Source organism: Terrapene carolina, unplaced genomic scaffold (assembly GCF_002925995.2).
Source record: "Terrapene carolina triunguis isolate 2854851 unplaced genomic scaffold, T_m_triunguis-2.0 Scaffold85, whole genome shotgun sequence".
NCBI classification, from domain to species: Eukaryota; Metazoa; Chordata; order Testudines; family Emydidae; genus Terrapene; species Terrapene triunguis.
This window is the reverse complement of record NW_020664436.1, coordinates 16388949-16407351: the sequence shown is the minus strand read 5'-3', so window position 1 is coordinate 16407351 and position 18403 is coordinate 16388949. Positions and strand designations below refer to the sequence as shown.

General features: G+C 40.7%; 1 protein-coding gene across 11 annotated transcripts in view; it reads left to right on the top strand.

Moving 5' to 3' along the window:
* The window catches only part of WDR64 (WD repeat domain 64), a 151884-nt gene that overhangs the window by 48688 nt on the left and 84793 nt on the right, over window positions 1-18403 (top strand). For 9 of the 11 annotated variants that reach the window (XM_026649651.1, XM_026649656.1, XM_026649657.1 and 6 more), the window contains 5 exons: window positions 2610-2720; window positions 5596-5810; window positions 6549-6683; window positions 10419-10498; window positions 17674-17813. In XM_026649651.1, coding sequence (XP_026505436.1) covers window positions 2610-2720; window positions 5596-5810; window positions 6549-6683; window positions 10419-10498; window positions 17674-17813 — 681 coding nt within the window. Of the gene's footprint in view, window positions 1-2609; window positions 2721-5595; window positions 5811-6548; window positions 6684-10418; window positions 10499-17673; window positions 17814-18403 lie in introns of those variants that run through there. The other 2 variants (XM_026649662.1, XM_026649661.1) reach the window with 2 other exon arrangements.

The following is an 18403-nucleotide window of genomic DNA, read 5'->3' as shown; positions in this document are numbered from 1 at the left end:
TACACACTGCCCATGGGTGTAAATGAACAGAATTTCTCACAGGAGGGAGAGAATTGACTAGAAGTAATCCAGTAATGCCTAGTTGGAACTATTCAAATCATGAGAATTCTCCTGTCGACCTAACTACTGCCTCTCAGAGAGGTGGATTACCGACACCAACTGGAGAATCCCCTCCTGTATGCACAGGTAGTGTATTAACTTATGTGCAACAGCAACACAGGTGCACCTCTGCAGCGTTTTAGGTGTAGACAAGCCTGTAGTTATATAGAATGTTCTTTCTTTTACTTTTCCTAGGCATGCTAAAATGCAACTGTAAGCTAGTCAGCATTTTCACTAGCCAGGGAAGGGAAATAAAGCTTCAGGCATTAGTCTCTTAAGACCCTTTCTTTGGGACTTTTTTTATTGCCCACACAACAACTGCAACATGAAAAGAAATCAACTGAAAAATATTGATCAATAATTCCCAGAGGCTTTCCCTACTCTAACCAGCCATGAGGGGAACTTTCTTCTTAGTTCTTCTTTGATTCAGCTTTCCCTTCCTTTTATACTCTGCCTTGAGCAGGCATCTGACAGCCTGTTAACCCTTTATCTTGTCGCAGCAGTCCAGCCCCAGTACTATAAATATTGAATAACAAACCTAAACATAAAGTAGACCCTTTCCTTACCTGTTAACATATTAGCAACCTAGGGCACTGGACCAAGATGCAGGAGCTCTGAGTTCTATTCCCAGCTCTGCCACTGGTCTGCTGGGTGACCTTGGGCAAGTCACTTCTCCTCCCGCTGCCTCAGTTTCCTCATCTGTAAAATGGGGATGATATCTCCTTGGTAAAGTACTTTGATATCTGCTGATGAAAAGAGCTGTATATGAGCTGTTATTATTTATTACAAATGCCTACAATGACCCCACATATACACACTATTCTTGGGTAACAAGACCTTCTGTGAAAATTATCAAACAATAATTAAAACCTGTGAAACACCAACATTTCCCAGCTACCTACAGTAGAGTACACCATCAGTAACGCTCAGAAATGCGTACACACACACACACAGAGGGGAGAGAGAGCTGATATTTGCTAGGCAGGTTGAAGGAAAAATATTCCCCATCCACAAAGTCTGAAGGTTGAATCAGAAGCAGCAGCTCTCACAGCACTCTTGGTGCTGATCTTATGCATCTTCTTCCTAGAGTCACTTCCTGGGTAGGGACAGTTTCCTCAGAAACATAAGTCCCAGCAGTACCAGCAGCTGCCTATCAAACACTTCCAATGCAATTAACATTTTCTAGAGGTTGTCCCAAATCCATGTTATAGGCCAGGTTCTCAGCTAGCATAAATCAGCAGAGCACCCTTTAAAGCCAGTGGGAACTATCCTGAATAACATCAGCCAAGAATCTGACCTGATGTTTTTCAAGTGTTGTTGTTTGCACTGGGACCTATACAATAGTAGTCTTGCTTGATGTGTTGATGGAGATGGAAAGATATACTGTATATCCGTCTAGCTACAGGATTCACATATAAAGAGGCTTTTGTATATTTATATAGATTTCATGCAAGAGGTGAAACATCTTTTATACACTAAAAGCCATGCTAGTACAACAGAAATTTATGGTACTTTGAGCTAACAGTGGCTCCTCTACTTGGGCCAAACTGACACTTCCTTTGGGAATCTCATTTGCTTAAACAGGTGGGATAGATCTCTCCTAATGCACTAACAGGAATTTAGAACTCAGCAGACTTATATTTCTGCTCTGTAGCAAGGAAAGTTCTTCATTTCTATCACTCATCTGAGATCCTGCCTGTAGATAGAATGGGATGATTTAACCCTGATAATATGTGAATTTGGGGCATGTAGAGGTCAAGGTTGCATAGTGGGTTGAAGGATTAGTGACTTATCCTTTTACCTCCAGAAACCTAAGTTCAAATCCTACATTAAGGCTCACATTCACAGCCCAGCACCTACCCTAAGTATTCAGCCTGAGGTGGGCATCTCCCACCCGAGCCTGTGGGACAGCTCTGGAAGTGTTCCATTAAAACTACTTTAGCTCAGTTTTCAAAGTAGCCCTTTGCCCTTGTAATGTGGCCCCGTTGTGTGGCCTCACATGCCCATAGATCACCCTTACTGGCACCCTCTGTGCTATTATGCAAGGAGTCCCTGCACATCTAGGATCCACAACACTTAAGGGGTGCACACCCCCATCTTTCCTCTCCTACTGCAAAATAGAATTGCACTGGTTCCACCACCAGTGGGACCTCTGCAGCGCCAAAAGGGGAGGCTGGATTTGCCCCCAGATAAAAACAAATTTGATCCTATTAACCTAGTCCATAATGGTCACTGGCTCTCATCACCAAGCCATGGCACAATCTACAATGTCTAGCCCAGAAATGTAACAATAGGTCAAACAGAAGTGCATTGGCAAAACTACATTACACAGCGTCTACTGACTCTGGTTCTAACAAATGTATAAGTTGTAAATTCTTCACTTTCATGAAATCAAATATACAAGAAACTTAAAATAAAAGGTCCATATCCTATGATTATTTGTATTATCCTAGCACTTAGGAGCCCTACTCATGGACTAAATCTTTCAACCATCCCTTTTCTTTCATCAGGATAGTTCCTGGGTTACTGGATGTGATTATCTTACTCAGCTCAAACGGATTGTTGCTGTAACTGAAAGGACTGTTGTCGTCTGGGATTATAAATCACAAGGCAGCTGCCAGGTATTGTTTTGGATCATGCAAAGGTTAAAGAAAACCTAACACACTCAAGAATCCTCTGTGTTCACATCATATAGCCCTGTTCCAACTGTCTGGTACGGTGAATTCTATTGAGTGACAATGAGTTCCTGCAGAAGAGTTAGTAAATAAATAAATAAAATGGCCTTCCCTCTGCAACAAGTGAAATGTTTGAGGCTTCAGGACTAGTGTAAAAGTCTTCAAAAGAAGTTTAATGCAGCCTTCTTTTGGAGTAGCTCGATAGTGTGATGGATCTATTAAGCAGGGGACTACAACTCCTATCAGCCTCCCCACTACTCATCCTCTTCCTCATGGTCTGTAGTCAGTCTGTATCTGATACAGAATCCTTACCTGCTAGTTGCAGCCCTGCAGCTTACTATGTACAAGAAGTACGTGATATGATTCAGCAGTGTGATTAGTGCTAGGAGAGAACAAGAAACAGAAGGAAAACAGCAACAAAGGTTGCAAAAAAAAAAGGAAGGAACAACAAAGATTGCAGACAGAAGGAAGAGCAACAAAAGTTGCAAACAGAAAGAAAAAGCAATAAAGGCTGCAGGATCTCATCAACATGCCACTCTTCAGTGCCCCCAGAGAACTTCAGCTTTGACAAACCTTCACAATGGATACACAGAAAGCAGTATTTTGCAAGATTTTGAATTGCTACAAAGCTCCATAGGAAACTGGAAGTTTCAGGTATCTTCTTTAATTTATGCTATGGGGAAGCAGGAGGAGTATTTCTTTAAATCCTTTGACTTTATTGAAGACCATCACAAAGATGACTATGAAAGAGTTCTGGATATGTTTGATGGACACTTTATACCTCAGAGAAATGTGGTTTATGAAAGAGCATGTTTTCACCAGAGAATCCAAGAACCAGGGAGCTGTGTTGAATGTTTTATAAATGTTCTGTATCCATTGGCTGACAACTGTGATCTTGGATTTGCAAAACATGAAAATATCAGAAACAGGCTGGTTATTGGGCTAAAAGATAAAAATCTTTAACAGCAGCTACCATTAAAAACAGACCAAACCCTATCCACAGTTGTACAGATAGCAAAGCAGTCTGAACTGGTCAAACAGCAGAACAAAAGGCAGGAGCAACTTGAAAAACCAGAAACTCCCAGCCTAAGATGGTAAAATTCCAGTCAAATTCCAAAGCCTTTCAGTCTGCTTGCACAAGATGTGGAAAAATTCATAGCCCAACAAATGTATGTTTCACTGGAGGTGCAAGGTGTAATAAATGGACAAAATATGGTCATTTTGCAGTTTGCTTCATCAGAGCAGTCAGGGAGTTGACTTATATAACAGACAATTAAGAGCCATTGTTTATGGATCTATCACATGTGATGACACAAAGCCTGCCTGGAGAGTGAAACTGAATATTCATGGAAAGCTTATAGACTTTAAAATTGACTCAGGAGCAGACATCACAGTCATCTCAGAAGGGACTTACAATCATCTTCAACCTCTCCTAGAGCTGAAGTCACCTGACACAGCTCTGACTAGCTCTGGAGGTATTCTGAATTGCATGGGCCAGTTCATCACAGAAACAACCTACAAAGACAAAAGCTTTGCATTCAGAATGTATGTTATCAAAGGATCACACACTAACAGCTTTCATTATTGTTTATGAAAACTACAACTCCATTTGTGTTCCTTTACAGTTCTCCCATGTGTCTTTGGAAAAATCTGTAGTTGTAATGAACAATATTTTGATATATGGGTCTTCGATGGAAGAACACAACAGAGCCCTCAACAAAGTTCTAACCTAATCAATCAGTTCAGACTGAAGCTAAATAACGAAAAGTGTGTTTTCTGCCTAACCCAAATCAAGTTTTTGGGACAGAGAATAAACAAAGATGGAATGAGTCCTAGCTCTGAGATAGTAAAAGAAGTTCGAGAATTGAATGCACCAACTAATGTATCAGAACTCAGATATGTACTTAGTTGGTGTTGGTCCTGCTTTGAGCAGGGGATTGGACTAGATGACCTCCTGAGGTCTCCTCCAACCCTAATAGTCTATAATTCTATGATGCAAATTACCTTGGTCAATATCTACACGACCTTTCTATAGTGACAAAACCATGGAATGAACTATTAAAGTCCTACACATCTTGAGTATGGGTGTCAAATCAAGAAATTGCCTTCAAAAAGGTATAAGAAATTATCTCAAAAGTATCAGTTCTCAAGTCCTATGATGTGAACAAACCCACAATGGTCAGTTATGTCCTAAGTGTTGTATTGTTTTAACAACATAGCTCTGAATGGAAGCCAGCTGCATTTTGCTCTCTCACGCTCACAGACGGTAGGCATAGCAAGTACATATTCTATTGAATACAAAAGGAAGTGAGGCAATAAAGTCAATGAACAGTAGAATCCAGATGATTCAAAATCCCACTACAGAACCTGCCCCAAATCTAACAGGCTGCCAGCATGTCTCCCACTTCTGTTGGTCCCTGTCACTTGATTTCTAATACTATACCAGTCCACATTTTTCCTGCACAAAGAAACAAGAAGTTTTTAAACAAACAAGATCCTAATTCACAATATACTGGCACACCATTTAGCATGATGAATTCTCCTGTTATATTTATTGTTAATATTTCCTAACCCAAACACAACAAAATATCTTTAATACTCAGGGTGAAATCCAAGCTCCGGTGAAGTCCATAGCAAAACTCCCATTGATTTACCAGCTGCATGAGTCTATGGTATCACAAAACAGCTGAAATGGAAGATTTTGAAAACCCTGAGACAAGAATTAGATGTTGATATAAATGGATGAGCATGGTAGAGACTATGCTCAGTTGCTTTTGGGCTCATGTGCAGTATCAAATAAACTCTTTACTGTATTTCACAGGATAATTGCTTTATCATCAAACCAATGGAACATTGTCTGCTCTGTGTTTGTACGGTGAATTTAGGAGATCAGCTAGCTAAGGATGACATCCTAATGGGAGATGATGGGGGTCATGTCAACCTTTTTACAGTGACCAGCGATGACTTTGGACTAAAGCAATCAAAAGCCAAAAAGAAATCACAATTGCAGATCCTGGACTCCAGGAAATTCAAGAAGTAAGTTGTTTGTAGTAAAATACTATCACTTTAGCAGTTTTCATCAAATAATTAAACTCTGGTTCTCTATGATCTGTGCTTCTAAAAGTGCTTAAAAATGGACCTTGCCTAACATAAGAATGAAAATAGCTTTTAAAACAATGAGCCTGATTTTCTAGCTGTTGTGTGACGGCAACTCCATTGTTTTCAATGGGAGATCTGCACACAGAGCTGCTACAGATTAAGAACCAATGAGCCCAGTTCACCACTGCTTTAGTCCAGTTTTACCCTGGTGTAACTATTGTCCTCTATTAGATGGAATCAGAACTATTTAGTTGTGTGTCGCAGGCCCTACTCTGTCTCCATATTAAAGAAATATGTCATTATGTCCAGTATTCAATGCCTGTGGCTTTGGAGCTGGTGGATCTCAGGCAGTGGTGGGCAACCTGCGGCCTGCAGGCTGCACGCAGCCCATCAGGGTAATCCACAGGTGGGCCGTGAGACAATTTGTTTACATTGGCACGGCTGCTTGCAGCTCCCAATGGCCACGGTTCGCTGTTCCCGGCCAATGGGATTACCCTGACAGGCCGCATGTGCCCGCGGGCCACAGGTTGCCCACCACTGATCTAAGGTATCTCACCTCTCTTGCTATGAATTGCAAGTGTTCATTGTTTGCACTTTTAATGACAACCTGGAAGTCCTTAATATTATCTCACACACACATATATTATACAATAACCACCTACTTTTTCTCCCCAGTATTAAACGAAAACTCCATGATGACTGGGTTGTGAAGGTTAAGTTTATCTCTGCCCTGAATTGTTTTGGATCCTGCTCCTTAGACAGTGTTCATTCGTTCGTTTTGGATGACTTAAAGAGACTAGAGGACAACTTGTAAGTAGAGCCATGCATGTCATAGTGGAACATAAATTCTTCATTGAAAGAGCCACATGGGAGATTAGTACATTTCAAAATTCTACAATTACAGTAGCTATGACTTTTGTAAAAGATGTCTAATTAAAACTAAGACATAATTGGAATTAGTCATGCAAAGCTCTACAGAATGAGCCCTCATAAAAGTATATTGGTTTTTGCTCATTAACTTTTAAATGCCAAGGACTGTCCATATGTTATTTTCTCTCACATAACCTTTAAAAATAAATTTTGTTAGCAAGGTCTGTTTGCTTTGGGTTTTCATCAGTAGGCAGATTTACCAAGCAAACAAAACAACTGGATGATTTTATCTGAACTGCTGTAATAACTTATTTTGAAGAATAATGCACATTGCTTTCCTACTTTTCTACATAAATTCAAATATATTGCACATGAATTCATTTGCTCATGATGAAAATGCATATATGAATATATGAAAAATAGATAAGGATTAAATATTTTTGGTAGTGGTGTTTAACATGTAATTGAACTTATTAAAGAACATCACTAATGACGCTATAAAAGCCATGGTTAAATTGACTCTGTTACTTAGATTTATATCAGACTGTGATTTTGGGGAAAGTGAGTTATGACAAAATTAAGAAATGAAATAATACTAAATTTGACATGAGTAGAAACTATAAATAATGCTTTTCATTCAAGGATCTCTAAACATTAGATCCGCTCACAGCCTCTTTGTCAGGTAGAATTTTAAGGGCAGAAGCGAGAATTATGATCATATAGAGTCACCCATTGCATAACACAGGCCATATTCCCAGTAATTCCTGCATCAAGCCCATAACTTCTGGTTTTATGGGTATTCTGTGTATTTTTTGTAGATGAGAGAAAGTAAAATCGACCAAGGTCACTCACTGGGTCACTAGCAGAGCCTGGAAATGCTATTTGAAGGTGTTTAGAGTTTTAGAAAGTTGAAAACAATCCCAAGAAAGATGAGGAGGGGGAGAGAGAAAGTGTCAAAAATATAGTGGGAAGTGCATGCACCACCACTGTATACTGTGTTATATATCATTTAAATGCAAAGGTTCCTAGGGGTTTTTTTTTTTTTTTTTTCATTAAACATTTATTGTACATGTGTCTCCAGTTGTTGGAAGAAGTACATTTCCCTAAGGAGCTTCAGACAGGAGCTAGATGAAATTATATTTAGACATTTGCAGAATACACAAATGTTAAAATGAAATTTGTAACCCTAAAAATAGAAATATATTAAATGACCATTCTGTATAAGTGATTGTGGCTCAAACATTTAATTACATGATGCAAACAAAATGACTATCCCAATTAACTATGGAACCACTGTTGCTGTTTGGTTTGGGAAGAAAGCTTGGTGATCAGTGTAGTTTTTAGTTATCCTAATCCTTACGGAACTGTGCAGTTTCTAGGTGGCTAATGCCTGGAAAGGGATTGTCTTCTTTCTTTACAAAGAGGCTAAGAAGGGGAATGTGTGGCAGGGATCAGAGAGGGTGTCTGGTTGCAAGGATGTGGGATAGGTCTGGACTCATATCTGGAGTGAATGTTACCAGCCTTCCTGTTGCAGGCCATCCTCATTGCTGTAGGAGAAGGTTGGAATCACTCCTTGAAGAATCAAGTAAGGATTATATAAAAAGAACTCTCCATTTTAAGAATTAAAAAAGAAATGGCAAAATCCTAAAATAAACTACTTGGCGCTCACATAAGGAGTTGTTTGCTATTTTACTCCATAACCAAGCATTCAGATTCTTTTAATCCTGTAGTGCAGGGGTCGGCAACGTTCGGCACGCGGCTCGCCAGGGTAAGCACCCTGGTGGGCCGGGCCAGTTTATTTACCTGCTGACGCGGCAGGTTCGGCCGATCGCGGCCCCCACTCACCGCGGTTCACCTTCCCGGGCCAATGGGGGCGGCGGGAAGCGGCGCGGGCCGAGGGATGTGCTGGCCGCGGCTTCCCCCGGCCCCCATTGGTCCGGGACAGCGAACCACGGCCAGTGGGGGCCGCGATCGGCCGAACCTGCCACGTCAGCAGGTAAATAAACTGGCCCGGCCCGCCAGGGTGCTTGCCCTGGCGAGCTGCGTGCCGAACGTTGCCGACCCCTGCTGTAGTGAGTTCCACATAGTCGCATGTAATCTGACTGCTCAGAGCTTATTGCTGCATTAGGGATTTAGAGTTTACTACCACACCCAGACTCTTGTCTGCTCCTGTGTTATCGGTGACACTACCTAAACTGTACTGAAAAAAGACTCTCTTGGCTGTTTGGCTTAACCATTTTTATAGGAAGTTGCCTCATGCAAAGAAATACATTCTTCCTTTCTATTACCAAAAACCAACCAGTCACCCAAAATATATCTCCCAAAACCTCTTGTGCTGCATACAGTATGGTATTGCCACCCTCACTTCTGCGGTGCTGATGGGGGGCGCTGCCATCAGAGCTGGGTGCCCAGTCAACAGCCGCTGCTCTCCAGCTGCCTAGATCTGAAGGCAGCACAGAAGTAAGGGTGGCAATACCATGACCTCCCTAAAATAACCTTGTGACCCCCTGCAACTCCCTTTTGGGTCCAATTTGAGAAATGCTGGTCTCCTCCATGAAATCTGGGTAGTATAGGGTAAAAGCACACAAAAGACCAGATTTCATGGGGGGAGACTAGATTTCTCGGTCCGTGACGCGTTTTTCATGGCCATGAATTTGATAGGGCCCTACACGTTGACCTATGTACACTCTGGGCATACTGGCAATAACCAGTATTTCCTGCCATTCATTTCCACACCTTACATAGGTATTTGTTGGATTCAGGTTTTTAAGAAAACATTCAGACTGTAGCAATCTGCCTGGAATTTGGAGGGAGGAGTTTGGAGGAGACACAATGAAGTCAGTCTGTGTGTACATGGCTGGAATGCTAACTACAGTTGCATTACCTCTAAAAAGTTCTCTTAATAAAGAGCTAGTTTAGTTTTGGAAACATGGAATCTTCGCATGTTATTACCAAGCATGTAATACAAGCAACATAGCCCATAAACCAGTTGTATCAAAGCAGCACTAGAGAGGCTGCACTTGATTTGTGTAAAATTGAGGCTGTCACTGCTATCCTAGTTTCTAATATAGAAAGAGCCACTAGTTGTAAAATTCAGTACTCCATCTTGAATTTGACTGGAATATGCTTGATCAAGATGAAGCATGTTTCCTGGGACCTATAGTCTCCAATGGTTTTACAAGTATATAAAAAATTAGTTTGACTATGGCTGCAATTTAGGGTGCTATTGCAGGGGAATGAGGTACCTTTGCTACAGGCTTATATTGCTTCAGCTATTCAAGATAAGAAACCATGCTATTTCAGCTGAAAAGCTAACCTGGTCCAGTTTTATTGCTAATGCTAGTTACTGAATTTAAACAACTGTATGAATCAATTTTCTTTTAATAAGGTACTGCCTATGTTATATATAGAAATACTTTAGTATTGTGAAAATAACCAGTTAAACATGGTATAATACTATCTGTCTGTTTTGGCCAAGAGTGTCCAGCACAGATAGTCCCTCCTTCCCATCCATACTGATTTTTGTGCCATCAGTTCAACCTGTGTGTCTGGATAAAACAGCCCTTGCCAACCCCCACAGAGTATTAAGTCTTCAGGAAAACAGACTGGAATTGCTATAGATTCTACTTTGACCAAAATTTCCCACCTGATCAAATGACTTGTTAATCATTACAGACCTGTCAGGGAGTTTTCTGTCCCAAGAGGAGTTAATGCCTTCACATACTGTGGAAAAGCAAATATCATTGTTACTGGGGGTAAGTAAAATGTTTATATTATATATGAAGACCCAGTAATGTTTGTCAGTGTTTTCTGCCAAATAGATTCGTTGGTTGTATTTTTTCACTAAATAAACTCCAATAATAATAATTTAACAGGCTGGTAATTATAATAAGTACTTAAATTGTAAACTCCTGGAGACAGGGACTGTGTTATATGTGTGTACAGTGCCTAGCGCAATGCGGCCATGGTCCCTGATTAGAGCCTGATTAGCAAAGTGGTGAGTGCTCAGTCTGGATTTGATTCACACATTGCTTCCTATGTCTTTAATAAAAGAGGAGAGACCAGGTTTGGGAATACATAAAATGACCCAGCCACATCTCCTAACTGCAACACTGTTTCCTTACCTTCTCCCACCCACTGTCCCTTATGCGTTATGACCTCAGGATTGCATCTTCACCCTTCTCTCCTGCTGACCTGAGAAATGCTCCCTGACCTGTTCTTAATGGTTCCCTCTTACCACACTTTCTGACCCAAGAACCATTGGCTTCAATCAGTGGTGTGACTCCCCCCGTTTCTTACTAATCTCTATGTTCCTTAAAGAAAGCTGCAGGACTGATGCACTGTCCAGTCCATTTCTTCTCCAGTGCTCAACCATATTTTATATTGCCGTTTCACTGCCTAGAACTACTACTCCCACTGTGCTCTGTCTGCCACTCCTCATTCCAGACCCCATCTGTTTTATCCCATTGTGGTTCCCTATCTCTCTCCTGTCCGGCTTTCTCAGTTTTAAGGTTAAGCTCCGTAGGGTGTGCCTATATGATGAAAAAGGTGTTTTTTCAATCAGTTTAGCTTAATCAAATTAGTTAAACAGAATTGGAAACACCGCTGCAACACCTGTGTAGAAACAGTTTGATATCTTTACAATCATGTTAGCTGGTTGTTTTGTAGCATTAACACTCAAGCCTATGTTGGTGTTAAGGGGCATTTGCAACTGTGTTAAGATAAATTCAGTGGGGGGGGAAACACCCTTCTTATCATGTGGACAGGGCCTAAGGCCTGGTCTACACTTTAAGAGTTGTACTGGTATAACTATTTTGGTTAGCAGTGTGACTTTTTTTGTTAATTATCAAAATACTTGTATTGGTGAAAGTCCTAGTGTGGACACAGTTAGACAGATACAAAGGTGACTTATACCGGTATAGTTATTTCTCTTCTCATAAGTGAATAGCTCTTTCTACCAATATAACTGGATCCACACTAGAGGGGATTGTACCCCTTTAACTGTATTGGTATTGTTAAAGCAGTACAGTGTTCTAGTGTAGACAAGGCCTAAGTGCTTGCAGGATCAGAGCCTACGTACTTTTCACATTTACAGATATTATTTGATTAATTATGCTGATAGTTGATCAGAAATTGTATTTAATGATGTGTCTTATTCAATTGTTATGGTTTAGTTAGATTTTTGTTACAATATTGTGAGTTATAACTGATCATTTTAAACTGGTAATTGTTTATTTCTATGAGATGAATAATGGATATCAGCTGATGTTACAGATTGCATGAGGGTTGGCTTTTGTCCAAGTCCTGAAACTCTGGTATCAATGAGGCTCTTCCTCTTCAAAGGAAAGGACACTTTTTAGGCTCTAAAGAAGACCCTGTGTTGAAATGTTAGTCACAGTTGGCTGATTAAATAGTTACTGTTTCATTCACAAAGAGTGAAGGGGAATGCAATCTAAGTTGAACAAGTGGAACTTTATTAAACCCTGCGAACTGCTCTGGTCATATGGCATAGTTGCTTCAGGCTAACTTCCCTATTCCTGTTGGTGTCCTGTCAATAACTGTCCCTCCCAGGAACACTGGCGCCCTACCTCCCCTTCCAATGACCATGATACAGTTAAATAATACAAATATTTTATCATTTTGATTTTGCAATCTTCACTTCCTAGATAGAAGAGTTTATTTTTGTACAAAAAGGTACAGAAAACATGGAAGGCACAACAAAAGGATTATTCTTTTTACGTGTCCCCCAAAGGCTCTAGAGTCATGGCTTTAGAGAAGTATAAAACTTCTGTTTTTTAAATTTAGTTTGGGTAACTTTCTAGTGCTATATGTCCTTGGATCTACACAGATTGGCTTCTAGATGGATATAGTATCATAGCAACTTCCTTCCCCGGCTAGCTCTTTGACATCCAAATCTTGAACAATGCAGTATTAAAATACTTTACCTAACATGTTACATTGAGTTAAATGTCTAATCCTTCAGCCTTTGAGGGATCCGTCTTCAAACAAGTGTATCAGGATACAGGCATCTGACTTGCGTTAGTTGGACACACCTACCACTTAAAAAGTTAACCCTAGAATTCACAGCTCTTTAGGACAGTACAGTGAGCACAATAGGCACAACATGTGCTAGGATTTCCATACAGTATGACTGGCATTGTATCTTACGGCTAGTCTACACTAGAAGCATTACATTGGCACAGCTGCAGCAATGCAATCTCAAAGCACTGTACAGACATTTTAAATCACTTAAGGCAGACACCTTTTGAGAGAAGAGTAGCAGCAGAAGGATAAACAATGCAATGCAAACTGAACAACAGTGTAGGGGAGGGAGATATTTTGGCCAAGGACACTGGGCCTAACTAAGGCTACGTCTACACTACACAGCTTTTAGCAACTTGGGTGTGTTGCCACAGCCGTGCCACTAAAAGTCGCGCCATGTAGCCGCTGTTTGTCGGCTCTCCTGCTGACAAAAAACTTCCACCCCCAATGAGTGGCGTTTGCGTTGTCAGCAGGAGAGCGCTCCTGCCAACAATGCGCCGTTCACACTGGCACTTGTCACAGCAAAGCTTTTGTCTACTGGGGGGAGCGGCGGTTAACACTTCTGAAAGACAAAAGTTTTGTCATTCAATTTCCAGTCTAGACATAGTTTAAAAGTATTGGGGGATCTTGAACATCCACCTAGAGCAGACAGCTCTGTTTTTAAGGTCTCATCAATGAAAGCCACACTCTACTTTATTTCATTTATCTTGGAAGTGTGAAGAGCTGAACTGAACCTACTGGGATACAAACCACTGGTTCCATGGAGTCTAGGTATATCCAAGCTAATGTTTGGCTATCTGATCCATCCCCTCCCAGCTCATCTTTTCTTATGAGTGAGCTTAATCCCCGTGCATTTCATGTCAGGGTATTTGATCCTAGAAGCATAATTGGACCATTGAGAGACCTAATCGTTCTTCCCGGTGTCCTGGTAAGCTTCTATAACTCTGCTGTAGCAGTGGGGTTAGCAAATATCTCTTCAGTGCCAGGGATCAGTAGAGCAGTAGTTCATGAAAAGGGGAGAGAACAACCTAAAAATCAATCTTATTATTTAACATAAGCAACAAAAAAGAACTAAAACTAATTGACCAATTGAAAATAGCAATAAACAAAACCCCTTGCACTTAAGCAAACACAACAAAATGGAATGGATTTTATTGATAGGCTTTTCTGTGGCACCTGCTCTTCATGGTAATACCAGCGTGCATAATAGACATTAATGATTTTAGCCTCATGCAATTCTCTGTGTTAGGGGCCCTGGATACACATAGCACATAGCACTTCCTCCTCCCTGCCCTTCGTCTGTTGCCACTGTCAGAGCAGAAGTGTTAAAAAGCCCCATTCCTGTTCATCTTCAGAAATGTAATGGGAGGGACACTCTTCCTGCTCAGAGACAGTCTGCTGTTCCCCATCCACTGTCACTTGAAGCATTATTTTTTCCATACTGAACTCCTAAGGTAGACACAATTAGGGTGCTCTTTGCTCCTTCTGTGACACCTGATCTACTGTCCCTCTCACTGAAGGCTGCTATCAGCCAGAGTCCTTCCCTCCTGTACTCCTCCTGCAATGTGCAGGCTGAGTGCTGCACTCCTGAACACAGTATAAACAAGGCCTCTTGTTACTCTATGGCAAGATGGACCTAAAACCTACAGCAAAGTCCCTGGTGCTACAGCCAACTGGGACTTCAGGTGCAGAACTCATTAAACTCAAAAAGGGAAGTTTTAAGGAACTCAAATACAAGCAGTTCACTCTCTAGGGAAGGCTGGTCTTGTAAGTAGGTACTGGTTTAGTACTTGGGAACAGTGGGTTCAAATTCCATCTCTGCTACTGATTGTCTGTATGACCTGGGGTCTAATAAGGGATGTATTTTTCAAAAGAACTATTACATTAACTAAAAAGGTGTATTGGCTAATTTCTCTGAAGCTTGGCAAAGAGGGAGCGTAAGGCGCAAATGGCAACTATTTGCTCAACTCCCATTGGCCATCAGTGGGAGAGGGGCACCTAACAGCCATTTGTGCTTTTGAAAGTCTCCTCAAATGCTGTAAGTTGTTCGCTAATTCCCACTGAGAACAACGGGCACTTCTGGGCACTTCATGTGCCTAATGGGAGCTGAGCTTTCTTTAAAATCTGGCACCAGCTGCAGCTGCTGAGCACTTTGGAAAATTTAGTCTCTCTCTGCCTCTGTTTCCCATCTGTAAAATGGGCAGCACATTTATTTCTCCAACCCATTGTCTGCCTTGTCTATTTAGATTGTGAGCACTTTGGGGTAGGAATTTATGTGTGAGTGGCCAAAACCTAATATGATGGGACCCTAGTCTAGGTTGGGGTTTCTAGGCACTACCATAATACAAATAATAATTTGTGGTGTTTTGATATTCAGATCCATTTATTTTATAGTGCTCTTAGATTCCCAATATACTGCAAATGTTGGTATTGCAGTCACATACCTCCATCAGAGAGGTCACCCCGGAAGAGAAGCTGGGGTTTTGGCAGATGTGTGGGGGATAGATGCAGATGTTCAAAAACATGAGGAGGGTGACATTGGTACTAGGGCGTAGTGGCATCTCCTCTTTCCCTCCCCATTGGGTGGGGGAGGGGGGAGAGAGAGACCAGTTTAAATTCAGTGGTGAGGATTGACTTTCTCCCCAGCAACCCTTGAAAACAGCTAGCTGCCCCACTGCACTCTGTATCAATGTGTCACTGCATCAACAATAATGGATAAACCCAATAGCTTGATGTTTCTGATAACACAACTAGTAGTGAAATAGCTAACATGGACTTGTGAACGGTTGTCTTTGGGCTTCAGAGCTATCCCATTGAGATTAATGGGATCAGTTCCTTCTGCTCTGAGACCTTTTGTTTCAGGCTATTTGCACTCTGAGTCAGACATCCCTGCATTGGCTTATTCTTGGTTCACATTTTGTGCCTAAAGATGAGAGACTTAACTTCTCAAAAATGAAATCCTAGATTGTGAAGCACAGCTATGTGGTGACTTAAAGGGAAAGGGGCAATTACAGTCATTTGTGTGACCACATCATTGCATTATATACCAGTGGCTAGTGACAGCTAAGATCTGACGGTTCCCTGATGAACCAGAAAAATGAGCAGACTTATCCCTTCATGTGTCTCCTAACTGGACTTACGAATGTAATGATAAATACTGCTTTCCACATGCACAGTGCCTGTTATCTGAAAATCATTTACAAAGTTACATTATCTTCTCCATTTTAACAGATGCCCTCACTTGGCCTTGTTTTCCTTACCCAAAATTACACATTAACCAAGTCAAGAACTGATCCCTGGTCTCTTCTCTACTAGTCCCTGCTCTATCTAAAAGGCAGTGAAAGACTGGAGAAAGGACCGGTATGATGTAACAAACCCATACTGGCCTAATTTAAGCTCTGAAAAGCCACAGTTGAAACACAGCTGATTCATTACCAAATGACAGATTTTTTTGTTTCCCTTTTGATTTCTTATGGGCCAGAATACCTGTCTTCTGTGATTGGCATTTTATTGGGTTCCATCTGCTAGGAGACTTACATATTTTCCCCAAAACTTTAAACCATCTTAACTTTAAAACTGTGTGTCTTCTCATCCAGATTGTTTTGTATAATTTAGCAATTTGGTGAATTACCGGTATTTCAAACAATGCCAAAATGAATGCACTGGAATACTCCAGTAGACCAGTTACTATATTTTTATAGGCTGACAGTGGTTGCTACCTGGTTAAGTGTTGGTCCAGCTGTGAAAGGTTTACATGCATTCTGTTGACTCACTGAGGCAGATGACTTATTGCCCCACCTGGGTATAAAAGAGCACTGGCATCTCCTCCTCTCTGAGGAGAGAATGAAGTGATCCTTAGGGAAGAACCCTGAGAAGAGTTGAGTTGACATATCTTTTTGTTTTCTGTGTTAATAGAACTAAATCCAGGCAGAGGGTGAGTCTGGATTGTTGCTCTATATAGAGTGTTTGTATAGCAGGTTGGGAGAGGCACTAGCTTATACTCTGAATGGCCCAGGTCTAGAGGACAATATATCTGTGCAGTCTCTTCCTAAAAAGCTTTAAGATTATACTTCTCAAAGTAAATAACTAACAAAGTTGTGTGAAAGTTGGCTGACTTGGTTCTGAGGGTTGTGTGAATGTCCTCCAGTTTTGATCCATGTGTTCTTACTCTGAGTTCTGCTTCAAGTTTGGAGCAACTCAAAGTAAAACTTAATGATAACTATCAAGTTTTAACTGGTTTAGTGTCTTAAGCTATTCAGGAGGGGCTAAGTTGATTTTTATATGGTGCTAAAGGCTTCTCAGTATTTAACTGTTAATAAAGCCATAAATCTGGCATGATTTTGATGCCACACCATAAATATGTTAATGTCTGTTTGAAATTGGGCCCAGGTTCTCTTTAAAGGCTTGTGAAAAATAGCAAACTTTTCAACTTAGCTGGTTTAAGCATTGGGGTTTGTATCAGAGCCAAAATCCAGGTGTGCTGCTGTTGCTTTGGGTTTTGCTGGAAATGTTTGAAATAATTAGCAGCAAAAAACTACTATATAATATGAGGACCAAATTTCAAAAGTGGCTTCCTAAATTGTGTGCAAACATCACATTTGCACAGATGGGTACAAAAGGCTTGATTCTCATTTACACCTTTATACCACTTTGGCAACATTAAAGGGCCTTAAAGAGTGAGTTAAGTACACTTTAAGCAGTGTAAAGGTGTCTAGAGGCAACTGAGCATCAAGCCCTTGGTATGAAAAATACAAAGATTTAAGCAGGATTTGTGTTTGCAGTCCTGGCAGCCATCTTTTGTAAAACTAGGCTGTCTATTCAGAATCTATTTTGTGATAGTCTGCATGTTAGAGACACAGAATGGGTCACAGATATTTTCTGTTCACAGGTGATGATAAAGTTCTCCGTTTATGGCATCCCAATATAAACACCAAGCCAGTGGGCAAGTTGTTGGGACACTTATTTAGTGTCATGGAGATTGTCACAAATGAAAAAGATCAGCACATTATTAGCCTTTCCACTGCGAAGGTAAAGTACTGTCCCTTAACTTCATGAGAACCACTGTCGTGGTATAGTTACTTGTATAGTTAGTTACACTTTAATTTATCTCTGCAGATGGTATTAGGTTTTAATTATCACATTTTTATTAGAGTATTTCACACTGTCCACAATATACTAAACTCCTATACATGGTTCATAAAGGATTTTCCTGCAATGAAATAAGTATTTGTTTTTAAAAAAATATTCAAATTATTTTATCTATGACCCAAGGCTGTAGGAGTCCCAGTGCCTCCTGTGGGACTCCAGGAAATAGTCTCTGAGAATTTAACATGCTTAATTAACTTAATTCTGTTCTTTAACAGTTATCAGACACACAGATGAACACGATGGGAAGAGTCAACATGGTTTTTGTAAAGGGAAATCATGCCTCACTAATCTATTAGAAGTATTTGAGGGGAGTCAACAAGAATGTCCACAAGGAGGATCTAGTGGATATAGTGTACTTAGATTTTCAGAAAGCCTTTGACAAGGTCCCTCATCAAAGGCTCTTAAGCAAAGGAAGGAGTCATGGGATAAAAGGGAAGGTCCTCTCATGGATCAGTAACTGGTTAAAAGAT